Raw genomic sequence first — 14,513 nt, 5'->3', positions numbered from 1 at the left:
TTGATTAAATATTGCTCATTCTTATTTTCAACAAGATTAGACTTAGATGAATGTTACAACTTACAACATGTGAATAATATACAAGCAAATTCAAATTCTGGTGTCAGATATCTCTGCATGAACAAAATTCCGTACTAATTTACATCTCTGTAGTTAAAAATCAAATGGAAAGAATCTCATTAAAATCGAATAAACTAAAAAGAAAATGCAATCAGTACTATAGTCATTCATGTTAAAGTTGTGATTAAGATCTGACAATTCACATCTGACTTTTGTTTTGATCCTCCAAAATGTTTGATTGTGGTAAATGCACCGTCAAGAACATGTTTTCCACCTTCACTTTCCTACCTTGATTTGAAGATTGCTCATACCAACATTAACCTTTTCGACAGTAGTTTCGTTTCTCGTTTCATTTGATGCTGACTCCTTGCAGTTCAGCCAGGAATGTTGCATGCACTGTCGTGCAGTTGGTCGTTTTTCTGGCGCAAAATCAAAAAGTGGCAAAAGAAACTCTGAAAACTCACGTGCGTCATTCGCTGAAAATTTATATCTATCGATTAGTAATTTGTCAAGTGGCCAATATTTTAGCCTTCGAATCCTTTTCAGATCACCGTGCCTGTCAAAGTAATCCTTGGATTGTGCTCCGGCAATAGCAATCTGCAATCAACGAGCGTTTGATATGCCAGAATATTAGTTCACGAAATAAAATGGATTTGAATTTGGTGCAAATACACATCACACAGTTTTTAAGCTCGACGTACGATCTCAAATTAACAGCCGACATCATTTCAAGCTAATTTTGTTAGTGTGCAATATAACCGTCCAATCTCAGATGAACGTCGATATTGTTTAATGCGTGAAATTACTATTATAGATTATCTAGGTCCAAATAAAACAAGCTGAAAGTGGGAGTGTAACTCACCTTCCGCGGCATCTTTCCTAGGAGTTCCATCATCAGGGCAAGATGATCCTGAAATCAGCATAATGGTCATTTATATTATTCTAGAAACAAATAGTCCAAGTGTTTACGTCTATAGAACCATGAAAGCAATTCATCAAGATTTAGTCCAAGGACCTACGACACACCCAAAACACCTCTGAAAACTCATTAACCGTATATTAAATCAAATTTGTGTAACCAGTTTTATCTTAAATAATGCAAGGAAACCTATGGTTAACAGTTCATGATAGTCGTAGAACATTAATAAAAACTAAACCATAATACTAGTTTATTAGCAAAATCATCATACCTCATCCTCGCTATAATCTTGTCCACCTTTGGGTGTAAATAACATATCTCCAGTGGCAAGCTCAAAAGCAATGCAAGCAAAAGACCACATGTCAACAGGGAACGAATAACCAGACTTCAGTATAACTTCAGGGGCTCTATACTGCCTTGTTTGTATTTCTTCTGCAAACTTCTTATCATCCCAACACGCATTTCCAAAATCGACAATCTTGCATCTCACGTCAATTGCATCAATATTTCTACGAGATTTTGCAGCTTCTCCTCTTCCTTCAATTGAAGCCGTTCTTCCTGATATTTTAGCAACTGCACTCCTCGCTCTCCTCTTCAACCTTTTCTCAATAAGACTAGTAAGTCCACCGTTTGTGTTTCCCACAGGCCGTTCTAAAATTGGGGAGCAACCAGAACTAAAAGGATCTTTGGCAGGGTCAATAGTTGAAAATAGAAGAATGTTTTCAGGTTTTAAGTCAGTATGGATTATACGGAGTTCACTATGCAAATAATCCAAACCAATCAAAATGCATTTACATATCTCTCTAACTTTATTCAGTGGAAGACCTTTGTATCGGTTATATCTGATCAAACGAAGCAAGCTATCGCCGAGAAACTCAAGGACCATGCAATGATGCTGCCCATTGGGACCTGTATGCTTAAAGTGATCAATCAATTGGATAACATACTTTGAATTTGATGGATCACCTTCCGCAATGGATGAAAGAACATCAATCTCATGGAGGGCAGCCTGAACAAAATCGGCCGCACTTTTCTGGATTTTGAGAGCCACATATGACTGAAACCCAAAATCTTAAAATTAGAAAAAGATGCAAAATGGTAGACAAAAATAATCAAACATTAGCAAGATCTTCCAATAACTCATGTCATAAAAAGGCTAGCTCCTAAATCTTAACAGAGAGAGAGAGAGAAAAAAAACAACAGAATCAGAAATTAACTTGAGAACAACAATTATTCACATTCCATATACTTCCAACAAACATAAATAGTATATCTACATGTGTTAGATTAGATATTAAAGACAAAGAGTATAATGCATCGCGGTTACCGAGGAGGATCATAATACACTAAAAACAAGAACAAAATCTGAACCAGTTGAAACATGAATGAACATTTATTGCTCATCAGCATAAAGACAAAAAAACGTAAAAAGGACACATTTTTGTGAGGACCATTCACCCATTTTCAGCCATACCCAATTCCAACAAAAAAAAAGGAAATTTGGGAATTTGTAACTGTAACTAACATTGAAGAAAAGCAAAATCAAAATAATCAATTAACAAAATAATCTAATTCAGATCCATTCAATTCAATAACAGAAAACAACATTAAATAAACAAAGCTATGAAATCAAAAAACATGAATCACATAAATGATTAAAAACAAAAAAGAGAGAAGAAAAACATACAGAGGTGATAGTATCATAAGCGAGCCAGACGGTGGAGAATTGACCCCAACCAAGTTTCCGCTGAGCTATAAACCTCCCAGCCGCGAAAGAATCGGCGATTCTAACGGCATGGTAACCACCTTTCCGGTAAGACTCAAACCCTTCGTTATCATCTTCCGATCCCGATGAAGACGAACACGACATGGCCCTTTTATTTCTCTGATCAGATTCACCAACAAAACAAAAGACCCAGATGGAAAAATCAAATCTTTTTCAATTTAGAGAATCACCAATGAATTGGGTATTTTATTTATTTATTTATTTGTTTGATTTTAAAGTAAGGGGAAAATTAGTTTGTGGTGTAGGTAGGTTTTGGAAATGGATCACGTATGAAACACTCTCTTTTCCACTTTTTTCTCTAATAATTTGGGTCTTTCATTTTTTGATTTCAATGTACACTTTTTATTACCTTTTCTTCTTCTAATCTTCTTCTACCTTTGCCTGCTTATTATAGTTCAAATTGACCATTTTAATTTTGTTTCAATGATAAATAAATTGTCAAAACTATATCTATCTAAAGCTTTTTTTTATATCTATCTAAAGCTTTTTAATTTGACATGATCTATGCAAAGTTATTAATGTTTACTGTTTTTTTTCTTATTCATTTAATTTGAATCAACTAACATTTAAAAGTTTAGCAACATTTTGTTGAATGGAGTTTGACTTAGATTTTTAATTAACCAATCCAAGTCTTATAATTAAAAAATCATAATTGAATTAGAGTAGAGAGACTTCATTTAAAGTCTTTTGAAAATTCTGTTTGTTATAGATTTCTTCTGATAAAAAAATCAGTATATTTAACAACAAAAAATTAAAAATAATATATATTATTTCAAATTTATTTCTTATAAATTAAAAGAATAGTTTAAATATTAAATATTTTTTTAAAAACATAAGTTTACAATTTTATAAAAATAATATTTATTAACAATAAAAGTTATGAGAAGCCACTCAAAATAATTTGCCTAATTTGTTGAGAATATAACTCTTGAAGAGGGATGTTGCATATTCATGCTATTGAGAAGCTGAAATTCTTCCTTTAGACGATTTTATACAAGTCTCTTCCTACGAAATTTGTCATAAATGCAAATAGGATGCTGAGACGACTCTACATTGTTTAGGAGATTGTAAATTTGTTATTCGCTTTTGGAAATCTATTGACTTCTTGGACCCTTTATTCTTTCAAGAGGATAGTTTATATGATTGGATTAGACATACATTGATGGTGTCTTTATCTTTTCGCCAGTTTGTCGATGGTTGTGGCGCACTAGGAACATACTATATCTTGTGAATGAAGTGATATCTTCCTATATTTTGAAACTCTTCATAGTGAATTATGCTAATCTCTTTAGTTAAATATTTTTTCAAGCATTATTTGCCTCATCCAACGAGAACGATTACGTGGATTGCACACAAAGATAGTAATATGATTTTGAATATGATGTCAGTAGTCTTGAAAATCCCGACATCTCGGATTTAGATGGATTGATTCGAAATGCTAATGGTGTTTGGATTCACGATTTTGTATGTAATATTAATTATTACAACATTCTTCGTGCGGAGCTGATGAGGCGATACCATGATTTGTGTATGGCCTGAGAATTTGGTATCAAATACCTGATGTGTTATTCTTACTTCAACTTTATTATCAAGTTTATTTCCTAGATTGTTAATGTTTGACATCACTATGCCGCAATTCTTCACAATATTAAAAAGTTTCTCTCAAGAGAATAACAAGTTCAAATATTTCATACTCTTAGGAAGAAGAATGTTTGTGTTGACTATTTGACGAAACATGGGACTGATAATAATGTAGCCAGTCCTAGGGGTGGACAAGCTTTCATGAACCGACCGAAAACCGAAGAACCCGTTCTTCCGAAACGCTCTCGGACGGTTTTGATCGGTTTATCGGTTTTGTCGGATGCCTAAAATGGATGTAGACGGACATCAATGGTCGGGTTCGGTTGATAATTTTGTAACCGTCGGTGTCCGAATCCGACCGAATAACCATGGAATAGGTATGTTAGGCCCAATACTTTTGGCCCAATACTCTTGTTATTTGAAGATCCAAACCCAGTTTTTAAGTTGTCATCAGCAATTCTCTATATATGTTCCCCCTTCTTAACCCTAGCCGCAACAACCTCACTCTCATCTCTCTCAAATCTTAAGAGCAACGGCGCTAATTTTTTGAAGAAAATTTTCTTCTGAATTTTCTTCTGAGTTTTCGTCTCTCACAGCCCACCCTTCTTCATCTTCACCGTCGTCTGTCCTTCATTCATTGTTTTATTTTTATTTATTGAATCTGTTTAATGTTACAAGATGTTGTTCTAGCATTTTGAAGACATGAAAATCTACAAAGGTAAAGTCTTGGCTTCTTTTTAGGGATTATTATTTACTGTTTGAGTTATTACTGTGTTAGCTAACTATGATTTAAGGGTTTTCATTCACTTAGTGTTGTTTGGTTTTCATTTTAGGGTTTTCATTTCACTTGCAGGTTTCTAGATCTGAAAACGTTGCAAGTTGAAGATGGAAATGATTTAGAAAGGAGGTTTAGTGGAGATGTAATTCATTTTAGATGGATGTGGTTTAGAGTTTCACTGCAGTTGGCTTCCTCCCCTTTTACGTTCTGTTTTGATATGTTTAAATAGATAGATGCAGTGAAAAGTTTATTGAGTTTTTGTTTGTTTGTAAGGGTATGTTTTGTTTGTAAATAACTTAAGTAAAATAGTTTTAAAACCATTATAATATTTTAGGGAAGCTAGAAACAATTTATTCAAAATTGTATTTATAAGTGAGTAACCATTGATCTTTTGTTTTATGTTTCTGTCTTTCAGGTCAGCTGTTGCAATTGTTTTGTTTTATGTTTCAGGTGTTGCAAGTATATCAGATGAGGATTGGTTATCAATATTCTTGGACAAACCATAAATTTATGTTGGGCTGTATTTACATATGAATTTTATTTGAATTAATCTTCTATTTTTGTATTATTAATGTATTTTAATTTATGGACTTGAATAGTTGTTTTAATTGCATTTGATGAATTTTAATATGAATCAAATATTTATATTTTGCACTAAAGCAGTCTAATATGAAATCACCAAAAAAAGCCTAATTTTTCTATTAAAAAAATCTAATTTTGGAGGCTAAAAAATTGATCTATATTTTAATTAATCTTTTGAATAATAAAACTAATTTTAATTAAATATAACTTAATTATTAGCACAATTTAATGGAATATATATTTTGGCTTAATACTTAATAGACGTAATTTTCTAACTTGTCATTCTAAATATGTTTAGTGGCCCAAATAATAAAAATTTAAAAAGAAGGAATCTAATAAAATTTTAAAAAAAAGGAATAAAATAAATTTATACTTAGTCCGGTCCAATCCGAATTAAACCGGTTTTAATACCCGGTCCGGTTTAATCCGAACCGAAAAAACCCGAAGGCTAATAGGGTCGAAATTAGGTTCTAGCTATTACACCTGAGGGTTGGTTCGGTTCACTGGTTTGGGCCCGAACCGAACCGAACCGTTGTCCACCCCTAGCAGTCCTTTGTGGAGTCTCATGTTTAAATCATCACTCTCCTGTTAGTTGATGCTAGTGGGACTTTTTTTCTAAATAACTTTTTATTTCTTTTTTTCACTTGTACCAAAATAATAGTTTCTCTTTATAAATATATTTTTGAAAATAAATATGATTTAAAAAATTGTAGCAAAAAATAAATTATTTAAAATAATCTTTATAAGAAAAAACTATCTAAGTTGAATTTTACCTAAATTTATTTTCTAAAAGAATATCTTTTAAAATCTTGTTAACAAAATAATACTATAAAAATTGTTTTTAAAAAGTGTATAACAAACAAATCCTAAAGGCTATTACACACCAATAACATAAATTCGAGAAGAAGAAATTTTTTGAACATCCATTCTATCACATATATCATACAAACATGTGTGGAAACCTAATAAAATGATACTATATAATACAATTTGATATGTAAACAATCAAGAAGACACTATTTTAACATTTTAAATATTTGTATGAGTATTAGATTCATTTTAAAAAATTGTAAAAGGAATATATTCTTTAAAATTTAAATTTAAAAAATATTTATTTTTAAGAATGTTATTATCAAAAATTCTGTTCTCATAAATTACTTTTACAAGTTATTAAGGTTAAGAAATATTCTTAAACTTTATCTTATTTATAATAGTAAATATTTAAAAATAAAAAACAAAAGTGTTAAAATAACCTAGAAGTGGGTTATCTTATTTATAATATTAAAAAATTTAAAAATAAAAAAACAAAGATGTTAAAATACCCTAGAAGTGAGTAGTTGTAATTAGGGATGACAAAGGATAAATGCTCATGGGACAAGTGCTAATCTATCGCTACTCACGCTCACATTGTTAGATAAATATGATATTCGTGCTCATGGGCCATGACATTTCCGTGTGAATATCTACCAAACGAGTATCTATAGATTTTGAGGTATCCGTGGGTATCTACAAATATTTATAAATACTATTATTTAAATAATTTTATTTTTGAAAAAAATTATAATTAACTAAAAAATTTATCCTCTTTTAAAAAACATATAAAAATAATTTTAAATTTAATACAAAATAAATCACACTTTTTATTTATTCTTTCACCACATAATTACATTAGATTCAACAAAATAATAATAATAATAATAATAATAATAATAATAACAATAATAATAATAATAATAATAATTTCATGCTTAACATAATAATAATAATAATAATTTTAAGTTCTACAAAATAATATGAGTTTAATAGACATGCAATAACAGTGTAAAATAGATTTACATTGTCGTCCAATAAAAAATCAACAATTTGTCAAATCATCAAAACAATTTTAAAATTTAAGTGTGATTTGATCGAGTACACGGTGATAATTGATTGTCAATATAAATTTTTTTACACTGACGTTGCATATCCTATTTTCTCAAATAAAATTTAAAATATTTTGACAATTATTAACGAACACGATTATCAACAAATTTGTCTATGTACTAGTGATTAAGCCATCAAATTTGTGCTAGTGAATAAGCCATCAAATTTATGCTCGTGACAATTTTATGCGCAAATACCCACGAGTACGGGTTTTTTCTGTCATCCCTAATTATAATTAATTATTTTTAAAAATTAAAAATTTCATGAGTAAATCATATTCAAGTATATTTTATTAATAGTTAAACAAAGACGGTAATATGGATTTCCAATCTCACATTCTCGAAAATATGATTTGAATTATCTACAAAAATTATTTTTGTAACGTTTTCAATTTATGGATTTTACAAAATCTTAATAAGCATACATTAATTCCTTAATGCGAATCTTCTATATACACCATTATGAATTTACGATGATGTAAACGTTAAGATTTCAGTTGTAATTCCTTTGAAAGAGCTCTATTCGGTTAAAAGGAAAAAGTTATGCTATGTAATTGATATTTAATGTAAGTCTTCGTCGAATTTCTATGACATAAATCAAATACATAATAATGTGAATGTTAAGTCATTTCTCAAAAATAGCATGCTATACAACTCAGATACAATGTCAAGTGACAAGGGCATTGGCATGGCCGCCTGAGTGCATTGAAATATAAGCAAGAATTTCCACACATTTTATGAACGAATGTGGTGGATAAAATAGTTCATAAGAGTATGATTTATTTTGGAACATGGATACATGCGCACTTACAAGAAAACCTAGAAAAAAAATGGACACTATATTTATAAAGAAAGTAATTTTTATGTACCTACAAGAAACCAAGTGGACGAGTAAAAATTCAAAAAAATTAAATCACTCAAGATTTAAGCTTCACGACACCACTAAAGTTAAATAAAAAATGGGGTAAAAATATTGGTTGACAATGAGTGAAAGAAGAATATTGTAGATGTAAAAAGGGTATGAGATCAAACCACCGCCCTAAAATTTGTAATGGAACAAGACACTTTTAATGTTATCAATGGTTACGCGCCTCAGATTGATTTAACATAATACCTGATTTTCTTAGACTTTAAAGTCATATCTAGAGAAAGCTTGACTATTCAAGATAAAATATTAGTTCTGGATGTAAAGGCCAAGAGGATAGAGTGGACAAGAAGTCACATGGAATCTCCACGAATCAAGTGATAATATTTGAAGGGTGAAAAGTAAAGAATTTTCAACACAAGATTTTGGAGAAGATTTTGAACAACCCCATTAATGTGCGAATTATATGTGGGACAAGATGACACATGATTTTAGAAAAGCAGCAAAAGAAACATTGGGAGAATCAAATGATTCTAGACAAATGAGTAAAAGAACTGTGATGGTGAAACGAAAGTGTTTATAATAAAGTTAAAGTAAAAAAAATTAAAGATTGATCTAAGTGCAGAACAGGGTCGGCCCAATCAACGCAGAGGCCCCGTTTTAATTTTGAAAATAGGCTCAAATTTAAAATATAAATACAACTATAATAATTAAAAAAGACACATAAAAATTACATTTATGTATTAATCAATAATATATTTAATTAAAATTATTTTGAGTTTTGATCCATCTCAATTTTTGTATGTATTGAGTTTTTATTATAGCATTTTTTGATTAATTGAATTTTTATTATAACATTTTATTTATTTCAATTAATATTTACGGAAAAAAATTGGACCTTTTAAAATTTTGGGGCCTCTAAAATTTGGGACCCTGTGCTGTAGCACTTCCTGCACATGCACATGGCTGACTCTGGTGCAGAAATGCTAAAACTTGTCCGGAACACAATGTTGAACTATAAAGAATCAATACAAGGATAAATTAAGTACAACATAAGTGAAGTATTGAATGTGTAGTAAAAATAATGACATAAAGTTAAAAATGACAATATTATATAAAGTACTGAAGTAATATTTAAAATAGAAAAGATACTGAAAATTAGACATAAGTGATTTGAGCATGTGTAAAAAAACCTAAAATAAGAATAGTAAAATATTCCCTCCGTTTCTTTTTAAGTATCACTTTTAAAATATTTTTTATTCTTTTTTAATTGTCACTTGTAAATTCAAGGTAATATTAATTGCACTTTTGTCAAAATTATTCCTAATCATTTATTATAGAGAGAAAAAAAAAATCAAATGCATGTGACAAATAATTAAGGATATTATAGGTAAAAAGAGAACAATGGTATAAAAAGTAATAATAATTATTAGCTTTTTTTGGTATATGTAGAAAGTTTTAAAGTGAGAATTAAAAAGAAACATAGGGAGTAAATAAATAATTTCGTTAAATCAATTCAGTTAATAGTTGTACTATGAGTCTGTTTGGTAAGACCCAAAAAGAGCTTTTAGCTTTTAGCTTTTCAGCTAACATTAATGAAAAAGCACTGTTTGGTAATGCTATTTTAGCTTTTAGCTTGTAGCTTTTTTACTAGCTTTTAGCTTTTTTTATCAAAAGCTATTTGAAGTAGCTTTTGAGCTTGTAGCTTTTAGCTTGTGACTTTTTTTTTCCATTTATACCCTTATTACTTTAATAAAATATTATTATTCTTATTAATTAAAATGATCATTTATGTCATTTTGTATCTATCAGCTAATGAAACAGCTAATTTACCAAACACTCATGTTAGCTTATCAGCTATCAGTCACCAGCTAAAAGCTACCAGTCACCAGCTAAAAGCTATCAGCTACCAGCTATCAGCTACCAGCTACCAGCTATCAGCTAGTTTTACCAAACAGAGCCATAAATAATTTCGTTAAATCAATTCAGTTAATAGTTGTATTGAGACATCAAGTTTATGATGGCAAATTTAAACCTATGACATCTTACTTTTTTATCTTTAAAGGATGAACTCTAGCCACTACACTACATAAAGAAAATAGATAAATGATAATCAAGCCATTAAACGTAAATAAAGACTAAATAATTTTATTAAAAATTCAAAATTTATGACCTGGGTAGAGTCACGTTTTTTATAGAACATTAATGCATATAGTTTAATCCTTTTATAGCCGACTCCCCTTAACAAGAAAAAGTTTGGCTGTTGTTGTCTAGAAATAAAACATCTTTTTTAATAAATAAAAAAAATCCACTTGATGGTTGTACTTGTACCTACTAGGTTTTGGAACAGTGCATATAGTCTATTAAAAAGAATATACTAGTATGGTCCAAGGAGCTGGTGCATGTTATGGTGGCTAGGGATACAATTGCTAAATCTAACACAACATTATTGGTGGAAATTGTGTTAGGAGGATTAGTTCTATTTTCAAATGGTCCCATGTTTTCATTTCCATCCATTAGTATCATTTTCTGCATGTTCACACAAAGTTACAAACAAACAAAAACTGCAAGAAGTAATATACTACTCTACAAGTTACATCAAGTGGTTTATAGCTAATAAGCACGTTTTATTATATAAACCAAACTTATATATTAATAAACTATCCAATTAAACTATAATCTAAATCTAAATGCTAAACACAATCAACAACTTTTGCAGATCTCTCTTTGATCCATATCAGCAACATTTTTTTTTCTTCTTTTTCCCTTATGAATCCACAAAAGAAATTCATGTGCTTATGAATCAAGAAGAAAGTTTCAAACAGCAACTTATGTAATGTTTCCCAAACTAACTTAAAAAATATTCAAGGAACATCACTTACACATGTTCCCTTTATTTTCATCAATCCCAACAAACTAGAGCTATAACTTATGAATTTAATTGAAATACACTGACGGTGCAAAGAAATTTTTCACTAGTTAGTGAATCATAACTTTTTACACTGACGGTACACTTATGAATGGTTGTAATGCACTGACCGTATGGCAATTATTCTCGTAACTTTTTACATAAAAAAAAAAAGACAAAATACAACAAATAAAAATTCGTAGTTTTATCACACAATCATCATTAATCAACAAACAAGACTGAAGAACAGCATAGGCAAAAATCTTCATCAAGGAACAACCAAGCATATACTTCAGCATGCAGCAATACAACATTAAGCACATGAACAATGGTTCCCTTACCAAAAACATCTGAAAATTCAGTTTTTCATCTTTCAAACTTCACTTCTTCCAAATCAAATCATGCCTTAGGAGAAAGAATATCCGACACAGAGCTATAGGTTCCATAAACAGCAACGACAATCCCAAAAGCCATAATAGCGCCATCAGAAACCAAGCATCTCCAACCCAACTCCTCCTTGAAAACCATACAATGAAACAAAGCAGGCAACACAAATCCAAGAACAACACAAACACTGCTTCCAACAAGCGAAAGAAAATCAGCAAAATTCGGCACCAAAAGAGCCACCAAACTCACAGCCAAAACCAACAACCACCTCAACCACAAACAATACCTAGAATCACAAAACCTTCTCTCAAACACTTCATAAACAGGATTCATCATCAAAGGAAAAGTAATAAACAAGTTCACACAAAGCCCTAATTGAACCACAACACTCACCAAACCTTGACCTAGATTAGTAGTGATAATATCCTTAGTTTCCTCACCAAAAGCAAAGTAACCTAACAAACCAAAAGCACCAAACAACAGAGAAATCATACCCATCCCTAAACCTAACACCCTACCGAACTTCTCCTTATTCTTAGTCTCACTTTCCAAAGGCAAAACCATCCCAATCCCTTCAAAAGCATAAACAGCAACACCAATACCATAGAAAAACACAGAGAAACCCTTAAAAGCCTCTAAACTAGGCCTATTGTTGATGAAAACAAAAACATCTTCCACCATAACAACACTCTTGGCACTAATATCAACAGCATCAGCAAAAATACTCAAAGGAGCTAAATGGGTCAAAGTCTTAATCGAATTCAACCCTAATTGAAAAGGAAAACACCCCCAAAGAAACAAAACCTTCGGAGTCAAACCCAGAAACACCGGAATCGTTTCTCCGGTAGAGTCACCGGCGGCGAGAAAAGCCAAAGTGGAAGAAATGAAAATCAGATAGCTAACACAAAACCCAGCTTGAGAAAGAACAATCATGGCATCAACTGAGAACCGACCCAATCGGCCACAAATGGTGAACCCTAAATCGCCGAAAGATTTGATTTTTGAGAAACCCATTGCTGATTCGAGCTTGCGGCGTGTGTTGACAAGAAGTAACATACAGTGGTAGGTGATGTACGCGACGACGAATAGCATGATTAAACCGGTGGCCCATCCGGTTCGTTTGAAGCTGTAGGGGAGACCGAGGACACCGGCGCCGACGATGGAGATGAAGATGTTGGCGCAGGTTTTGAATTGGGAAGAGAGGGGGGGTGAATTAGTGAGAAGAGGGGTGTCTTCTCGAGGGTATGGTGGGAGTGAATAGGATGATGAACCTTGTTCTGCGACCACCATGGTTGTGGTTATTGTTGTTGTTGGGTTTTTTTGATGGGGTTAAGGAAATGAAGAAAGAGGGTTTGATTTGAATTGAATTGTTGTTGACTGTGTTTCAGGAGAATCAAAAATGGTTTGGAGTTTGAGTAGTGAAAAGAGAATTTATAGATAAGTTATGACTTATGATAAGTTATTGATCTACTAGGTGATTGGATTATTAAATTCTCTTCCTGGAAGTGCAACTCACAAAATTCAATGAATAGAGGGAAATACTTATATTGGCACAAACCCAAATGTAAATCAGTTTGGCACACAATCATTAGATAACTACACAATGTTTAAATATTTTAAAAATATATGATATTTAATTATTTTCTCTTAAATATCATTTTCTATTTATGTGTGTGCTTAAATGAGTTTTATTTATGCTCTTGACCAAATAAGTGTTTCTCAAGATAGAGATTATTCTCTTAAGAATAAGTTAGAGTATAATCTGACCCGTGCGATGTGCGGACACTAAAATGTTTTTAAAAAATGAAACAATATATTTATATAGAATAATGTATGAAGTACACAATACATTTGAATAAAGTTGGTGAAAAGATTTTTTTTCATTTAAAAAATTGTAGTGAAAAAAATGTATAACAAAAGAAAGACATCATCAATCACAATTTCAAAATTTTCACTTTTCTTTAAAATTCTTTCTGCATAGTGGAACTAAAGAGCAGCATTATATGAGAATGATGGTGAAGGCAGTGAGGCGATGATGGCGAAGGCAGTTAAATTTTTTCCTACAAAATTCTGCATACATGGAAGAATCAACTAGCGACATCACATGAGAATAACGACGACGACAGTGAGACTCTTTCAGCAATGACCCGACATCATATTTATTTAGAAAATATTTTTCATATTATGTTCCTAAAAGTTATAGAAAATCTACCCAAAATGAAAACTTGTAAATAAGAGCTGCCACATCAGCAATTTCTTGACATGATAGAAATTAGATTATGTGGTAAATAATGTTGGTCTATGTTTTAATATATATAATAGAAGTGCATCAAATTCTCCTATTAAATTTACTTGTTATTTAGAAGAAAAAACTAGGGAAAAAGAGTGAAAATAAAGTACAAACTTACTTACTTGTAGATGTGATTAAATAATTAAACACAAATTCCTTTTTTTGAATAAGAATAAATAATTAAATACAAAAACTTGTTTTAAATGAATTTAGGTATTTTTAGTGGTGTCATATCCTGAGTTGGGTGTTTGTTATCTCATGCGTTTGGTTTTCAGAGTTTTTCTCTTTCTCTTATTTTTTGCTTCTGGTTGCTGGTGTGGTGTTGGGTTCCTCTGTGTTGTCTTCTCTGATTAGCATCTCAAGGCCAGCTTTTGATTTCTACCCATAATCTCTCTCTCCATCTTTTTGCTCATCCATTTTCCTGTGTTCATGGAT

The 14,513-nt window shown here is 31.1% G+C and overlaps 2 protein-coding genes and 1 long non-coding RNA gene across 3 annotated transcripts; 1 reads left to right on the top strand and 2 right to left on the bottom strand.

Annotated features, from left to right (window-relative positions):
* LOC131651955 (uncharacterized) lies at positions 1 to 3,119 on the bottom strand. The gene is made up of 4 exons (XM_058921698.1): positions 2,667 to 3,119; positions 1,251 to 2,036; positions 923 to 970; positions 1 to 657 (listed from the first exon to the last, which is right to left on the bottom strand). The coding sequence occupies exons 1-4, from the start codon at positions 2,847 to 2,849 to the stop codon at positions 337 to 339; spliced, it is 1,338 nt and encodes a 445-aa protein (XP_058777681.1). The 5' UTR covers positions 2,850 to 3,119; the 3' UTR covers positions 1 to 336.
* A 1,402-nt stretch (positions 3,120 to 4,521) lies between these two features.
* On the top strand, positions 4,522 to 5,732 carry LOC131646717 (uncharacterized). The gene is made up of 3 exons (XR_009297599.1): positions 4,522 to 5,064; positions 5,200 to 5,398; positions 5,540 to 5,732. It is a non-coding gene; the product is annotated as an uncharacterized LOC131646717 (long non-coding RNA).
* A 5,719-nt stretch (positions 5,733 to 11,451) lies between these two features.
* LOC131651954 (amino acid transporter AVT3C-like) lies at positions 11,452 to 13,326 on the bottom strand. Its single transcript, XM_058921697.1, has one exon. The coding sequence runs from the start codon at positions 13,076 to 13,078 to the stop codon at positions 11,801 to 11,803; it is 1,278 nt and encodes a 425-aa protein (XP_058777680.1). The 5' UTR covers positions 13,079 to 13,326; the 3' UTR covers positions 11,452 to 11,800.
* Between the last annotated feature and the right edge of the window lie 1,187 nt (positions 13,327 to 14,513).

The sequence above is a fragment of the Vicia villosa genome, linkage group LG2 (assembly GCF_029867415.1).
Source record: "Vicia villosa cultivar HV-30 ecotype Madison, WI linkage group LG2, Vvil1.0, whole genome shotgun sequence".
Lineage (NCBI taxonomy): Eukaryota > Viridiplantae > Streptophyta > Magnoliopsida > Fabales > Fabaceae > Vicia > Vicia villosa.
This window is presented reverse-complemented; position numbering and strand designations above follow the sequence as displayed.